Source organism: Ipomoea triloba, chromosome 10 (genome assembly GCF_003576645.1).
Source record: "Ipomoea triloba cultivar NCNSP0323 chromosome 10, ASM357664v1".
Taxonomy (NCBI): Eukaryota; Viridiplantae; Streptophyta; class Magnoliopsida; order Solanales; family Convolvulaceae; genus Ipomoea; species Ipomoea triloba.
The window spans coordinates 3,284,922-3,303,120 of record NC_044925.1 but is presented as its reverse complement, the minus strand read 5'-3'; the positions used below and the strand labels follow the sequence as shown (position 1 = coordinate 3,303,120).

General features: G+C 34.1%; 2 protein-coding genes across 2 annotated transcripts; both read right to left on the bottom strand.

The window, feature by feature from the left end:
- Positions 1 to 776: 776 nt before the first annotated feature.
- LOC116031390 (subtilisin-like protease SBT5.6) lies at positions 777 to 5,465 on the bottom strand. Its single transcript, XM_031273588.1, has 9 exons — positions 5,385 to 5,465; positions 4,942 to 5,134; positions 4,656 to 4,841; positions 4,398 to 4,509; positions 3,263 to 3,827; positions 3,044 to 3,141; positions 2,626 to 2,968; positions 2,129 to 2,342; positions 777 to 1,494 (listed from the first exon to the last, which is right to left on the bottom strand). Exons 1-9 carry the CDS (start codon positions 5,463 to 5,465, stop codon positions 974 to 976), a joined length of 2,313 nt encoding a protein of 770 aa, XP_031129448.1. The 3' UTR covers positions 777 to 973.
- A 3,626-nt stretch (positions 5,466 to 9,091) lies between these two features.
- LOC116031389 (subtilisin-like protease SBT5.6) lies at positions 9,092 to 14,305 on the bottom strand. The gene is made up of 9 exons (XM_031273587.1): positions 14,194 to 14,305; positions 13,778 to 13,970; positions 12,980 to 13,159; positions 12,759 to 12,870; positions 11,616 to 12,186; positions 11,269 to 11,366; positions 10,808 to 11,150; positions 10,311 to 10,524; positions 9,092 to 9,718 (listed from the first exon to the last, which is right to left on the bottom strand). The coding sequence occupies exons 1-9, from the start codon at positions 14,266 to 14,268 to the stop codon at positions 9,195 to 9,197; spliced, it is 2,310 nt and encodes a 769-aa protein (XP_031129447.1). The 5' UTR covers positions 14,269 to 14,305; the 3' UTR covers positions 9,092 to 9,194.
- Between the last annotated feature and the right edge of the window lie 3,894 nt (positions 14,306 to 18,199).

Genomic DNA, 18,199 nt, shown 5'->3' with positions numbered 1-18,199 from the left:
GGGGGGGGGGGGGGGGGGGGGGGTGATGGACTTGGAATTGATACACCATGAGAGTGGGGCAATTCCTTGTTCTAATCCTTGTTAATTTTCTAGCGTGAGTGACTTAGAGACTAGGATACTTATGTGCATTCCTACTTGATTCATTGGTTATTTGTTCTCCCTAAATTCATAGGTCGTTAAAGCATCTAGATGATATTAATGCTCCCTAGCTTGAGTCTTACTTCTTTATTTTGTTTTTATCTCTTGTCCATATGTGTTTGTTTTACCTTATTGTTGTTTGCTTAGCTTCTTGTTGATCTCTTTATACTAGTGCTTAGTTTTATGATTGCATATTGCATGCCATAACTTCCAATCCCCTGCTGACGACATTTCATACTCGTACGCTCACCATCGCTCACTTTTGCTACATCAAAATGGTGGATTATGATTATGGTTCCCATTGCCTAAATTTTGTAGTGTATCTATCTTTCCTGTGTTGTTTGCTGGCTAGTTCATACCATCCATAATGACGGTAAGTTTTCCTTTTACAGGATAAAAATTGGGGAGAGATTTTTTGATTATTTTTTATTTACTAATACTTTTTACTGATAATTTTTATTTACTAATATTTTTAGCGTTTAATAATTAGTTTGAGAAGCACACATAAGTATTGTGGTATTTTGAGAATATATGTTTAAATAAATTAATTTCATTTTTAACTCTTTAATTTTTGTAACACTTTCACTTTTAATCACACCATTATCTCAAATCAAAATGGAACAAATGCAAGTGAGAAATTATAAAGAATGAGAAAATTACATTATTCGATAAATCATATGCCACAACTCGATCTTGTCTTCATCAAGTACACAGGATTGTAAGAGTAATTTATCATGATCAATGACCATTATTTGCGGTTAATAATCCAAGAAAGTACTGCATGCTTACATTATCCATTACTTCTTTGCTCATGTTAAATTAATAAGGTATCACCTTATTCTGATGATACCGCAATTGGACTACTCACAACATGAACCCCATCACTCCATGAGTACCCACCAAAGGCAAATCCATTTCTCTTTCCAACACCGTTAGTTTTGACGGTTATATTGAAACTTTGCTTTTCTCCCTGTTGGCTAAACCTTAAGGTCGCTGGAGAAATAGCGACGACATATCCTGGCGGGGGTGCCACCTTGACAATATAAGTTGAGTTGCCATTTCCAACGTTGGTGACTGTTCTTTTAACTGTCATGGATCCTTGGAGGTTTGCTATTGACAATGATGGATAGTTAAGGTTACTTGCTGATGGTGTGTTTTTGGGACACTTGAAAGAAGAATCGAGAGTGACTCCTAAATTGCAAAGGTAGAGAAGATAGTCATTGTAAGTTGTATCATAGACTAGTCCAGGATCCGCTGCTTTCGACGGCAAAATATGGCCTGCTCCGTATTCAAACGGTGTAGCTAAATATCCAGTTGAGTTCACTATTGGTGCCCCTAACACATTGTTAGTAGTTGCTGCATCCAAAAATAATAATAATAAAAGATAATTAGTATAAACAAATGCAAAAACTTGTGTGAAATGTCTCACGAAGTCACGGATCATTGTCTATGAGATGGGTCAGTTTGTAGATAACTGGGTGGGTAAGTATTACAATATTTATCATTAGTAACAATAAATTTTTATCCTAAATTGTATCACAATTTCACATATAAATATTGCAATATCTAAGTAACGATTTAATTTTAATTCAAATTGGTATTGAATTTTCTACAATATAAGTTTTACAATTTCTTTCATGAGTAATATTTCACATATAAGTATTACAATATTTACCTTAGAATTACATACACTTCATAAGTATCACACTTTGAGTTATAATTATTACAATATTAATTAATCATTACTAACAATAATTTTATCTTAAATAGTAGTACAATTTCAATATTATAACATCTATTATAAGTAACCTTTTATTTATTTAAAATAGGTATTAAATTTTCTGAAATAAGTATTATGATTTATATCCTAATAACACCAAATAAATATCCAAAATTGAACCCGTCTAACCGAGTAAAATCCCTGGTACGATTTCACACAAAAGTGGTTAAAAAAAATAAAAATAAATGAGAATAAGCCAAGCATACAGACCTGTTGTCATTAGGGCAGATCTGATGGCAGCACTGCTCCAATCGGGATGAATGGCCTTTAGAAGGGCAGCTACTGCAGAAACGTGTGGGCAAGACATTGAAGTTCCAGATACTATGTTGTACTTTACCACTCGGCGATCAAATGGGAATTTTGTCGGAGACGACGCCTCACTCCATGCTGCTAATATGTTGAGTCCAGGAGCGGTAATGTCCGGCTGAAACCCACGAAATAAAGTATTCATCATTGCGAGATCTAAGCTAAAGTTGTGGCAAGACCAAATTGCTGGGCGGAGACCCGTAAAGAGCCAAGTTCAACAATTGGTGGCTAAAGGATTGTTGGGCTGAGGTCGGTAATAGCCAAATCTAGCATCATGTCTCTATATATGATAGTATAAGGAAATAAAGTGGCGTCTTCTTTACTAGCTATAGTTTTAGGCATAATGTTAAGCACTGGTCAAATCACGGGTTCAAGTTCTAGTAAGAGCAAAAAAACTATACCTTGAGAATGTTTGGTTCAATGGTGTTGGGACCTACGGAGGTGAAAGGAGCCATGACAGGTGCTGGCTTGGTCCCCACAACAGTTTCTCCCGGCAGAAGAGTTGCCATCGGATTCTCGTCGTTACTTATGTATTTGAGGATTGCAATTAAACCGTAACTGAACACAACAGTTGTGGGATGCAGAAAAGCATTAACTGCTATTTCGTTATATAGATTTCCTAGTATGGTAGCAGCGCCGCCAGCTCTTTGCACCTCTTGCGATGCTGATATGGTAGGAGTACTCCGGCAAACCACAATCTTTCCTTTTACGAGGTTTCTTGAAAGGGTACCCGGTCTGCATAGCCTGAAAGGGAGATATATTATATGAAGGACCAAAAATGTAATTTTTTTTCAAATAAATTATATGCATGCATTTTACCCTGTTGTAGTGCTATTGGTGGTTCCAGGAATTTCTACATTGCCAGCGTAAACTAGTGGAAGCATAACTCTTCTCCTTATAGGAGTGACTGTTTGTCCCTGTTAGTAAACAAAATCTAAGTTATGAAACATATTGTAATCCATGCAATTCCACTCCAATTTTTTCTTTAGATCAAGAAGTGTCATGAGTAACGTATTCCTAATGGGTTCTTATACATACCTCAATAATCATTCCATTTCCTAGCTTCAAAGGTGACGAAAACACTCGATCGGTACTGCTTGCCCCCACCGTGATGATCCAAGGCGCCACATTAGCCACCGTGGACGCTTTCGGTCCATCATTTCCGGCACTACATGCCACCACAATGTTGCGCTTCACTGCGTGTAAAGCTCCGATGGCTATACCATTCTGTGTATAATACTGTCCTTTAGGTATGGCACCCAGGGAGACGCTGATCACGTGGACCCCATCGGAGATTGCGTCGTCGAACGCCGCAAGAGTGTCGTCTGCGAGGCAAGTGTTTCCTTCTGCTAAGGTTTTGTCGGGAATTGGCCAGCAGACCTTATAGATCGCGAGGCGCACGTTTGGTGCCCCGCCAGAGGCGGTCCCGGCGCCGAACCCACCAAGGGCGGCGGCGTTAGGGACCCTTCGGCCGCCCACGGTGGAAGCCGTGTGAGTTCCATGGCCGTCAACGTCTCTTGGAGATCTGAAGTCTCTGGTCTCATTCAGACGACCAAAGGTGGCTTCGTAACTCTTTAGATAGTATCTTGCTCCAATTAGTTTCCTATTATTTTAAAGGGATTTGTTGGTCAACACAATACAAAAATGAAAGGGTCAACCTTGTGTTAGTTATCCCTGAGATGGGTTGATCAATGTGAAAATATAGTTCTTATACTGTAAAATATAATATTAATTTGTAATAAAATGTTTGGCAGAGGAAAGTGTAATATTTTTTTTATAATAAATGTAATACTTTTACATTTGATATAAAAGTATTATATTTATTATAAAAAGTATTACATTTTTCATTATAAGTAAGGTTGACAAGCGTTTGCTATTTAAAACTAAAATGTAATAATTTTAAATCAAAATGTAAAAGTATTATATTTTTTTCAAAAGTATTACAAGTCGTTATATAAGTAATAAAACATTTTATTACTTATTAGTATTACATTTTTGAGTATATATATATACATATATACATACATATATATATATATATATATATATATATATATATATATATTACATTTTATCTTAACTCGACCCGTCTAATGGACAAATATCTATGAGACGGTCTCACACAAATTTTTGTCAAAATGAAAATAATAAATGAAAAGAAATTAAAACTCACCTATTGCAATGAGATGAGTTAAAGGCAACACCTTCTTGGCATATTCCTTTCCATGAACTAGGAATTGGTTTCATACCTTCGTCGCTGAAGCTGGGAGACTCTGGCCACACACCTAATATCAACATTATAAAATAATGGAAGCTAAGTGTAAGGAAATGATCATAGCTTGTTGGGTTGCAGTTCAAAGAGTAGAGTTAACTGCCATCAGTCTGTGGCTTTAACTGCTTCACAAATATAAGGAAATAAGGTATATCTTACCTGAGTCCATAATGCCCACAATTACATCTTTTCCACCATTTGTTTTACTCAACAAATCCTCTCCTCCGCCTACTGAGTTACCATTATTTATTGATTCGAGTAAGTTGACAAAATCCCAAGATCTCGTAGTATGAGGCTTTATTTCTGTGGGGTCGCTATGAAACACCGAGATAACACCTTCCATTTCTGTTATATATACACCAAATTTGGTAAATCAACAACAAAAACTAGTAGTAATAGTATGCATGATCTCATATCATAGTGGTAAATGTTCAGATCATCAGACCTGATATCCTGTCTGCTTCTTCTTGGGTAAGCAAAGCAGAGAAGCCATTGATAACATTCTTGTAGCTGTGAACTAGAGAGGCTCTAGCTTCTTCTTTGGAACCCTTTACAGAGTGGAGAAAGGAGCAATGGTGATCTTCAATTTCTTTGAAAGATTTCCCCCCACTGTGCTCCCCAAGATATACCACATAAACCTGCACATAACAACAAACCAAAAAGAATTTCATTATATTCACGGATAAATATACATTTATCGAGCATGAAAAACTAAAGGCAGAAACCAGCTTCATTGGAGTGAGTGTCCATGCACTCTGAAAACAAGGATTAGTTTGAATATACGTACAAGCTTATAAGTGGCTTCCATTTATAATTAGGATCTATTCAGATACCACGTGGTCTAAAAGAAAAAGAAAAAATAAAAGCTGGATAGATAAAATATGAAACCTTTCTCTCTACTGCAGATGAAGCTGCTGCTAGGACATTAAGAACGACAATAAACGGAACAATCACAGAAAAATTCTTCATTTTCTTCGTTGAATAGTACACTTTGGTTCTGAATTTCCCTCTTTGATCTGTGCCATATATATACGCAAAGGTGATAATAAAATAATGTATATTGTTTACCAAGCTATTTTACGCGGGCATCTGCAAATAAAAAAATTATGGTACGTCGTATAGTACACCCATTTTGAATCTATAATTGTAACACTTACTTAGTCATTTAAGACTGGTTCAAATAAGTTTAGTTGTAATTAAAAAAGAGAAATACAAAGTAAGGCACATTGACCATATCATATCTATGAAATCCGATTGAGAAGACGACGTCAATTCTTCACGTCTGGGTTTCTGTGGGCTGAGTTGTTGACAATAAAATTCCTAATTAACCAATTGCTGATAATTTGACTAGTTATTATATACTCTTATCTGCAACTAGAAATATCTTAGTTAACTTCATGACTCCATATTTGTTCATTAGATTATGTTAAGTTGAATTTAATAATTATATTGACTGGCAAAATTGGTTTAATATAATCATATCATTATCCTTTGAATTATTTGGAGTAAGAAAAAAAAAAGTAAGAAAAAAAACCTAAATTATAACCTTATTTATTAGCTTAGCAAAATCTCTCACACACATATAGGCTTAGGATCCTATGAGAACATACACAGGACAAAACTAAGAATCAATTTTAATCAGTCTTACATTTATAAAAGGAATAAGGTTTAAATTGGCCACTGAACGTAACCTGAAAGTGCAATTAGGTCACTGAACCAAAAAAAAAGTTCAATTAGGCCACTGAACACTCTAAATATATGCAATCTCACCCGATAGCAGGTTACCATGCATTTTATCATCAGGATACTTGCTTAATAATAAACTATTAAAATAAAAAATTAAAAAATTAAAAAGAAATAAAAAAAAAAACACACATGCGGCCACCCTTCTTAATAATACCCTTGACACCTTGATAGGAAACCTATGGATGAATCAAATTTAATTAATTAATTAATTTATTTATTTATTATTATTATTATTATTATTATTATTATTATTATTATTATTTACGGAAAGTCAATTTCTTTCACAAAACAACTTTTGCTTTATTATGGTGTGTGTTTTTTTAAAAAAAATTATTTTAATTTTTTATTTTAGTTAGTAGTTTATTATTAAAAATTATTTTAAACTGTCAATTCACCGCGCGTCCACGTAAGCAACTAACCTGATGAAATGGATAATAACCTAAGTGTGGTGTAGTGTGAGGCTTTGAGGTGTGCATTGGTTGGAGGGCGTTGGGTATGTGTTTGGGGATTTTTTTTTTCGCTGGGGGATATTTGTCAATGGTGGTGCATCATAGGTTGTAAGGATGTGCATTAGTGTGCTTAGTGCAGCGGATCGTAGGACGTTTGGATGTGCAGTGGATTGTAGGACGGTTGGATGTGCATTGGTTGGAGGGCATTGGATGTGCACCACATGGTCAATTTTGTTAGGTTTAGAGGTTAGGGTTTAAGGTTTATAGTGTGCACTTACAAAATAATATACATATGTGTGCGCTTATTTTACATCTCATTTAATCTTTGTTTTTGATATGATTACCTTTTCCTTATTTTCCTAGTCTTAATCGAATTAACTTGTTGAATAATAATAGTTTTAATAATAAAAATGTTATCACTCATTTCTCTTTATAACTTTCAGGCTGTCAGTATTAATTATTATGTGACATTGAGAATTTTTCTTATAAATTATAACAATCATACGTATTTTAAGAAAAGAAAACACCTTTGGAAATGTATGCTTTTCTAGCAATGGATCTTTCTCTGATCTACTAAATTGAAATGGACAAGCACGATTAGAACATTCATATATACTTAGCTTTAATTTGTCTTTGGTGATACACATGCAATTCATAATTTATGCATTTCATGAAAGTTTGTTGTGTATTCACATCCCCTCTTCATTGTAATTGTGCAGGATGGAAATGGTAGGTGCATCATAAGATTGAAATGAACAATCATTGATGGATGACTACATGCTATATATAGACATGCATGATTTCTTTCTGCAAAGACATTTTAATACTGAAAGTTTTCTAGGAATAAAATGTTAACAAATCCTTGAGATAACACATATTATTCGAATGGCTTTACTCCTTGAGATATTAGAAGAAATTAACATCATTGAATTTCTTCTTAAAAATCTATAGGAATATATAAGCAGGGCTTGCACCTACTGGCTACGGCAGAGGTGGTAGATGACTTCAAGAGAATTGATGATGAAGAATATTCCAACAAGGAAGCTGCTGACGATGAAGAACAGTCATTATACAGAAACAACATATAACGTCAGTTTTTTGAAAAATTGACATTAAAAGTGAAATAAAATTTTGAAAATCATATAACATCTGCTGGAACTACGTCGGAAAAAACCGACGTCGTATGTCTAAAATAACCGACGTTAAAAGATATTTTTGTAGTAGTGAGTCCAAGGATTAATTGACTTTATCATGTGACTATCTATCTGAAACTAAGACAGAACATATGTAGATATTTTCAATAAATAGAATATAGAAGTGCAATATGTATCATCACCACTTCACTTCACACACGCAAAGTATTATATGGTGTAAACATTGAACAAGTTGTGCCATGAATAAATATTGTTACGTTGCTCGATCTATCATCGGTAAAACAATATACAAGTTTGTTTTTACATTTCTATCTTTTTTTTTTCTTTATCATATAATCACAATTTAATTTACTACTTCTTATGCGTCTGTAGATACTTACCTATAAAAGAGTACATATGCCTTTGCCATAGGAAAATAACTAAGAGTTTAAGACCCAGATCAGCATTTTTTTTTTAAGATTTGAGAGTTGGGATAAGTGGAACAAATATGTGACTTCTACTCCCAATTTAGGTTGGGTCAAAGTGGGTTTTTTTGTAGTGAAATGAAGAAATTGACTGAGGTCCACATTACATTGTAGATCCTGGTCCAAAAATTGTGTTGTTAACATATTATGTCCTAAGTTGATAAATTATGGGTCTGTAAATAAATTGAAGGTCAATAATATGTTAACTACAGGCACATCATATGTTAACTATATGCATATAATATATTAATTACAGGCACAATATATGTTAGCTACATGCGTATAATATGTTTACATATTATGTGTCTGTAGTTAACTTATTATTTACCTATAGTTAACTTATTGTGTGTATGTAGTTAACATATTTTGTGCGTTCAATTTATATTCAGGCACATAATTTATTAATTGTGGGCACTTAATATGTTAATTGAAGACATATAATCTGAAGGGTCCACAATGCAGGTGAACTTTGGTCCATAGAAAATTAGAACCATTTTCCTATTAAACATATCACATTTCCAATTCCTGAAAAGCTAACATAAATATTGTGACATTTCAAAAATATATATTTGAATAAATTAATTTCATTTTCAATTCCTTAGCTATTGTAACACTCCCACTTTTAGTAATGTCATTTATCTCAAATCAAAATGGGAAGAATGCAAGTGAGAAATTATAAGTAATGAAAAATTGACATTATTCTCATATAAATAATCATAAATTAGAACTCTTTTCTCTATCAAATAGACAGATTTAGTGGTCGAATTAACATCAATTTCTCATTTTCATTAACCATTATTCCTGATTAATAATCCATTAAAGTACACTATGCTCTCATTATTACATTTCATTTCTTTACTCAAGTTTAATTAATAATGTATCACCTTATGCCGATGATACTGCAATTGGACTAGTCACAACATGATCCCCATCCGTCCATGAGTACCAACCAAAGGCAAACCCATTTCTCTTCCTATTAACACTGTTAATTCTAATTGTTACATTGAAGCTTTGCTTTTCTCCCTCCCGACTAAACCTTAAGGTCATTGGAGAAACAGCAACAACATACCCTGACGGCGGTGTTACTGTGACAATGTATGTTGAGTTGCCTTTTCCGACATTAGTGACGGTTCTTTTAACTGTCATGGATCCTCGGAGGTTGGCTATTGATAATGATGGATAGTTAAAGTTACTTGCTGATGGTGTGTGTTTGGGACACTTGAAAGAAGAATCAAGAGTGACGCCTCTATTGCAAAGGAAGAGAAGATAGTCAGTATAACTTGCATCATAGACTAGTCCAGGATCCATGGCTTTTGATGGCAAAATATGCCCTGCACCGTATTCAAATGGCGTGGCAACATATCCTGTTGCGTTCACTATTGGTGCCCCTACCACATTATTAGTAGTTGCTGGAAAAAATAAAAAAAACGATAGTCAGTACTAAAAAGCTCTTGCCAAACTTACTTATGTAATAACTATACATACATATATACATACACACAAATTAATCAAAAAAAATTTTGGGAGGGCCAAAGCTCTAGGGTATGTCCCATATATTAAGTCCTATCTCAATAGCGGACAAAATAAAAATAATAAATTTTAGTCTAATCTAATAAAATAAGAGCAGAACTAATATCACTATTTTTTTTATTAGACCACAAAATGTCCTGAGTAGGCTCGGAATTGGTTTAAGCTCATACTCAATTGTTATACCATGGAACAGGTCAGGGTTCATATTGCATTGTGAACCCACATAACTTAAAAGACGTTTTTCATGCGAGAGGGAGTTTTAAACTCCCAACCTGTCTTAAGCTATGAGATTGCACAACTGTTCACACTAACCAAAATGGTTCCAATATATCACTATTTGATTGACTTTGTTATGTATTTAATTGTTAAATAAAATTGTTTTTGAAGTCATTATGCAATAGAAATTTATGAATATATAATGAATTTTATTATGAGATATATTTAAATCAAGGGGATGGACATGCATAGTACCTGTGGTCATGAGGGCTGATCTTATGGCAGCACTGCTCCAATCGGGATGAATGGCCTTAAGAAGGGCAGCTACGGCAGAAACGTGCGGACAAGACATCGAAGTTCCCGATATTATGTTGTACTTTGTCACTCGATTATCAAATGCCACATTTGTGGGAGACGATGCCTCGCTCCATGCTGCTAATATGTTCAATCCAGGCGCACTAATGTCCGGCTGAAACCCGCAAATTAAAGTAAGTTATTACTCATTAGCCATAATGCTTGCTGATACAGGTAAAGGGCCGAGTCTAGGACCCTGTAACTGAGGAATTGTTAGGTAGATGCTCGTAAACGATAAAAAGGTCAAGTTCAACACTCAATCTGCGAAAATATATGATGGTGTCTACTTGTTGCGCCTTCGAACCTTTTGGCGTAAGTGGTAAGCGCTTGATCCTAACAGCTTAGATCTAAGCTAAAGTACTGAAAAAGCAAAGAAAAACGATAACTAATTAACATACTTTGAGAATGTTTGGTTCGATGATGTTGGGGCCTAAGGAGGTGAAAGAAGCCATGACAGGCGCTGGCTTGGTCCCCAGAACTGTCTCCCCCGGGAGAAGAGTTGCCATCGGATTCTCATCGTTACTAATGTATTTGAGGATTGCAAATAAACCGTAACTGAAAACAACAGTTGTGGGATGCAGAAAAGGTTCAACTTGTATTTCGTTGTATAGATTTCCTAGTATGGTAGCAGCGCCGCCAGCTCTTTGCACCTCTTGCGATGCTAATATGGTAGGAGTTCTCCGGCAAACCACAATCTTTCCTTTTACGAGGTTTCTTGAAAGGGTACCAGGTATGCACAGCCTGAAAGGAAGATATATTAGTGGATTGAATCCTCAACTTTACACATATATATGCATGCAAAATTGAGGGAAAATAAAATAAAAGAGATTATGTATTTATGTGCATGGATGCATTTTACCCTGTGGTAGAGCTATTGGTCGTTCCGGGAATTTCTACATTGCCAGCGTAAACTAATGGAAGCATTTTTCTTCTTCCAATAGGAGTGATTGTTTGTCCCTGTAAGTCAACAAATATTACATATGTTACAAAACATATCTAGTGGTATGTAAATAATACTTTGACTTGGTGGCAACTCGAATCCAGATGTTTTGTCAAGCTATTGACTTAGTAAAAACATAAAAACGACCCATTATCATTTTTAATTTAAGGCTATATTTGTAGTTTATTTTAAGTTACAAATAAAATATAAGTTCTATTGGTTAAAATATGGAGAGCTGTTATTTTGAAACAGTACTATTGGTATACCTCAACGATCATGCCGTTTCCTAGCTTTAAAGGCGAGGAAAAAACTCGATCAATACTGCTTGCACCCACCGTGATGATCCACGGCGCCACATTACCCACCGTGGACGGCGTGGGTCCATCATTTCCGGCACTACATGACACCACAATATTACGCTTCACTGCATGTAACGCTCCGATGGCCACGCCATCTTCTTTGTAATACCCTCCGGTAGGTATAGATCCCAGGGACGCGCTGATCACATGGACGCCATCGGAGATTGCTTGGTCGAATGCGGCAAGAATGTCGTCATCGAGGCACGTCACTTCTTCTTCCAATACGGTTTGGTTGTTGGGAAGTCTCCAGCAAACCTTGTAGATGGCGAGGCGCACCAGTGGGGCCCCACCGGAGGCAGTCCCGTCGCCGAAGCCGCCGAGGGCGGCGGCGTTTGGGACTCTACGGCCGCCCACGGTTGAAGCCGTGTGAGTTCCATGGCCGTTAGCGTCTCTCGGCGATTTGAAGTCTATGGTCTGATTGAGACGACCGAAGTTGGCTTCGTAACTCTTTAGGTAGTATCGTGCTCCAATTAGTTTCCTGTTATTTAATTTGAATATAATATTAAAAAACAAAAGGATTTATTGGTGGAGAGTTGAAAGCATAACAAAAATGTAAATAAATTAAGTTTCAGTTTGGACGTATGAAAATGTTTTACTAAAAATAATTTTCAGAAAATGACTCATGCTCTATATATAAAATATTTTAATTTTTTAGTGTTTGGTTGAATGTTAAAAAATTATCTTTTTCTATTTTGCTAAAAATAAATACATTTTTTTTAGTTCATTTTTCTTGAACTAATAATAATAATGGTAGAGATGATGTTGTGCGGAGCTGGTGGTGGTGGTGGTGTGTTGTTGTTGCAGTGGTAATAATAATAATAGTGAAATTAGCTTGAAGAGACAGGAGAGAGAAGAGTGACAGAAAAATAAAGAATTTTGAAATTTCTTTGAACTAAAAATCTAAGAAGATATGCTCTCTCAAATTGGAATTTTTAAGTTGACTAGAATACATATGTTTTATTGACTCTATTTTCTTTAAATACTCAGACACTCTATTTTCTCTTAATGCCCAAACACAAAAAAAAATAAAAGAAAAGTCAATCAAATCACCTGTTGCAATGAGATGAGTTGAAGGCAGCACCTTCTTGGCACATTCCTTTCCATGAATGAGGAACTGGCTCCATACCTTGGTCACTGAAAGTAGGAGACTCAGGCCATACACCTAATACATATCAAGAATATAATTAAAGTGAAAAGTTACATATAATTGTGACAACCAAAATTAAGTGAAATTGAATGAAGTCAAATATATATATCTTTATCTTGCTTACCCGTGTCCATCATACCAACAATTACATCCTTTCCACTATTTGCTTTACGCAACAATTCCTCTCTGCCGGTTGGACTACCATTTATTGCTTCTAATAAGTTGACAAAATCCCAAGATCGAGTAGTCTGAGGCTTTACTTTTCTGGGATGGCTATAAAACACCGAAATAACACCTTCCATTTCTGTTATACATCAAATTTGATAAACCAATTCAACAACAAAACTTTTTTTATTTTGAAACCAATTCAACATCAAAACTAGTAGTAGTATATGCATAAATGATAAAAAACCAGTGTTGCAAAAATCCCGCCTAGGCGCTAGGCGCTGGTCGACCGTCTAGCGTATCACATTAAATGGTGGTCTAGGCGACCGCCTAAGCTCCGCCTAGGCCGCTTAGGCGCTGACCGCCTAGGCGTCGACTAGACCGACTAGGCTTTCTAGTCGGTCGATTAACTATTGTTCTTTTTTTTTTTTTTTAATGAGTTATTTCACTCAAAACAATATCGTTTTGAGCGAAATAATCCTAAATTGTACAAACTTTAGATATTTTTTAGGTTAATATTTAATATTTTAGTATTAACGGTTAAAGTATTATATAATTTATAATTATTAGTCTTTAAAAAATTAAAAATACTTAAACAAATTTTTTTAAAAATAAAAAATAAAATAAAAAAATACACAGGCCCTTGGGCGCCGATTAATCCCCGGCTAGGCGTCCTAGACCCTAGGCGCTCCCTGAGCGCCTAGGGATTTTTTCAACCATGTAAAAAACATGCATAACGTATATATTGAGATCAGACCTGATATCCTGTCGGCTTCTTCTTGGGTAAGCAAAGCCGAGAAGCCATTAATAACGTTCTTGTAGCTGTGAACTAGAGAGGCTGTAGCTTCTTCTTTGGAACCCTTTACAGAAAGGAGAAAGGAGCAATGGTGATCTTCAATTTCTTTCAAAGATTTCCCCCCACTGTGCTCCCCAAGGTATACCACATAAACCTGCACATACATAACAACAAACCAAACACAATTTCATTCACACTTAAATATAGCATGAAAACCACAACATAGAAATCAACTTGATTGGCGTGAGTACTGTCGTGCATGTACTCTCAGAAATGGGATTAATTAGTCTGAGAAACGTGACTTCTATAACAAGGATCTATTAAGATATCTCGTGGTCTAAAAAAAAAAACAAAGGGGTACAGATAAAAGATGAAACCTTTGTCTCTGCTGCAAGGACATTAAGAATAATGAGAAGAAACAGAAGAATGAAAGAATAACTCTTCATTTTCATCCTTCGCTAGTACATGCAATTTGTTTCTGAGTTGAAGTGATCTTAGCTAGCTAGGTACGTACCCTCTTTGATCTGTGCCATTTATTTATAAGCAAAGATGATAATAAAATAGTGTCTATATTACGAGTTTAAACCACGGGCCGGATATTGTTTATACCGAGTATGTAATTGTTTCACACGGAGAAAAGAAATTTAGTAACACTGAATTTAAGACCTTTTCAAATAAATTCAACTGTTATTTTCATTTTTTTTTAAAAGAAAAACATAGAGAGATAGAAGAGCTAGTCTCCACGGATTACATACAAGAAACAACCGTTATACCAACCGCATATGATGTTTTTTAGTTTGTTGAATTAAATCTTAAGGCTAGGGTGCATTCAATCAAAAACTTTTTAAAACTTTTAAAAACTTTTAATGATTTTAAAAATTTGGTGGTATTCGTTTAGACTTTTAAAGGCTTTTTTAAAATTATAGCTATTCAATTCAAACTTTTAAAGAGTCTTTAAAAGTATTAAAAGTATGAGAAAATATCATTTTTAGTCCCTCAACTATAATACATGTATCAATTTTGGTCTTTGACTATTAAAAATTTCAAATTAGGTCCATGACTATTCAATTTGTATCACTTTTGGTCCTTGACTATTCAGTTTGTATCACTTTTGGTCCTTGACTATTAACATTTTCAATTAGGTGCATGACTATTCATTTTGTATCACATTAGGTCCTGCAGTTAAATTTTCCGGCGAAGTCATCGAGGTGACCGCGCGTTTTCTATTTTTTTATTATTATTTTTTTATTTTTAAGTTTTTTTAAAGGTCCTTGAAAACCTGCGCCATGTCAGCAAGACGACCTGGAAACCTGCTAAAAGTTCTAGGTGAATTTTTTATTTTGGTTTGCGGCTCGATATATACTATATGAAAGTTCAGGGTGCGGCATGAATAATTGGATATAGTTCATGGTGCTAGATGACACTTTAGCCAAAAAAAAAAAAACTATCAGATCAAGCTCTTACCACTATATCAAAAGTTTTAATTAATAGCAAATGTACAACTTTATATTTTCTTATACGTGCGTAATAGTCAGCGTCATGTTTCGATAGTAGGATGTTGGACTTGACTTTGAAGGCATAGCTGAACAAAAACAATTTAATATAAAAGTGAATTTTTATTTTCTTTTTGGGCGGAGGGAAGGTGGTGCCTGGGTGGGTTGAGAACTAGTGATGAATTGAAGTAAGGCACATTGAACAATGAATATATCATATATATGAAATCTAACGGAGAAGAAGTCAATTATTGCCACCTGATGACTTTCTGGGTTGACAATGATTTCTAACCTATTGCTGAAATTTTTTTCACACAACTTGTCCATAATATAACTCGATCAGCAATATAATTCGGTTTCTTAGTTAATTTTATGACTCCGCATTTGATCAGTTGTTTTAATAGATTATTTGTTGGAAAAATAGAGTATTTTGGTACGGTGTAATAAAATATAGGGAAATGCGAGAATCATAACACTTCATATCGCCATATGCGTGAGACTAGGTCCGTAAGACGGGTTGAATTAAGATGAAAAATGTAATACTTATACTAAAAACTGTAATACTAATTAGGAAGAAAGTGTTTATTATTTATATATGAGAAAATGTAATACTTTTGAATAAAAATGTGATACTTATTTTTTGATTTAAAAGTATTACATTTTTTCTCATAAGTATTACATTTCTCTTGGAGTTAATTTTATTTTTTGTCCTAGATTTATAGGTGACAATTTATTTTTAGTCCCTTTTTTTTTCAAAACATCCCCTTTGGTCCTAATATTATTGTGGTATGACCATTTTTGGTCATACATCAACAACAATCTAAATTCCGTAAAATACAACAAGAGCATTTAGGTCATCAATTATGATTTCTTTTTCGATCAAACAAATAAAAAATATATATAGTGGGTCAACCCACTTCGTATACAAAAGATTGAAATGTCTTTGTATTTAATGACATTTCTACAATTTTGTTGACGGATGATAAAAAATGATCATGACACAATAATACTAGGACAAAAGGGAATGCTGGTTCTAAAAAAGAAAGACTAAAAGTAAACTGTCACCTATAAATCTAAGAACAAAAATGGAATTAACTTTTTCTCTTATATAAGTTATAAGTAACAAACACTTACTAACATTATTTATAAGGGAAGAAAGTGCAATACTTTTGCATCAGAATATAAAAGTATTAATTACACTTTCTCTTATAAATAACAAACACTTTATTCTTTATTAGTATTACATTTTTTATATAAATATTACATTTTCATATTGACTTTACCCGACTTAAACAAATGTGGCACAGATATTAAATTTTCAATCCAAATTTTATTTGTTTAGGACATGTCATCAATGCATGCTTTCTTTGTTAGGCATAATAATAAACGCAAAATTATATATTTAAATTATTTATGGATAATGTTTCTTGGTGAATGGTCGATGTTTGAAGTAAACCTATTAACGGTTTCCACGTTCACATTAGAATATATAATATTAATTCTGTATTTTCTCTCTCTCTCAACAAATTCAGAAATGTTTTTTTTTTCTAAATAAAGTCGTCACTATATCAAAGATTAAAAACAATATTATTACTATCACTCTCTTAAATGGAAAATCATAAGTTCGAATTTTAGTGGGGCATTGACTATTTGTGCTTCAATAAGTTGAGAAAGTATGTATTCAATCGTACTCAAAAAAATTAGTCAGCGTTTAATTTTTCAAAAATAAAATAAAATTGAGTCATTGTCAAATCTTATTAGGGAAAACTTTTTCCAACGATATTTCTTTTGAGTGTTTAGTACTCCGTAGTATAATTTCATTGTTGTAATAAGCAAGCATACTATTGTGATGACTTTCAATTATTACTATTTTTATTTGCGTGATGTTAATTCATGACTTTTTGGTAATTTGAAGTAGTTAAGTATGTGCTTATTTGATTCATTTTCTTGTATCATTTTGGTGATTTGGAGTCATTAAATGTAAAATCATATGTATTGAAGATCAATTTAATGTATTTTAAAGTCATCTTGACACAAATTAAAGCTGTGTTCTGAGTGTTGTGAGATAGCTTAAGTGAAAAAGAGCAAGTTGGAAGCACAATGGCATGACCTGAGGACCCAAAGAAGTAAAAGAAATGAAGAAAAGTGAATTTTGGAGTGAGGGACCAGGCATCAAACTAACAGTCACACACGTGACTACCAACATGATGTACTATGCTTTGTCAAGCAATATCTCGGTATTTTGATCATAACTCAGTCTAGATGTCCAAATCAAATGATTACAACGGCATTGGAAAGCTAATTCAAAGAGCTACAATTTTCGTAAGTTCACAAAGTCTAATTTGAACATCTACGAGGTAAAAAATAACCTAGAAATTATAATTGTTGCATAGAGTGTGGTCATCACAACTAGTGTCATCATGATTGGGCTCTTGGCGGTTTATTTCCTAATATATTTTGAGTGACGACTCTACTTGTATAAATAGACATTGACGGTTATTTTTATATCACTTTCTATTTTTCTCTCTCTTTAAGCTTCATAGGTAAGAACGCTATTATATTTATGAAAGGTCAAGGTATGAGAACACAATTCAATTTGAGTGACAGGTCACTACTAGAGAGTAACTAATATTTGAGTGAGAATGAGGCTTTACATGAAATTGGATGGTTTTCCCAATCTCTAGACTTCTATTAGCTTAGCATCTAGTTCATGTTTCACTCACTCTTTACGTATACTTATTACTTCTCAATCAACTTATTAGAGTTAGCTCTCAATTACTTGGCATGTTTTATGCTTAATTAGACAACTCTATATTTGACACCCTTTTGATTACTCTTTAAGACGATATTCAATTTGGGAATTCCATCTCAAACAATATTAACAGCAAAA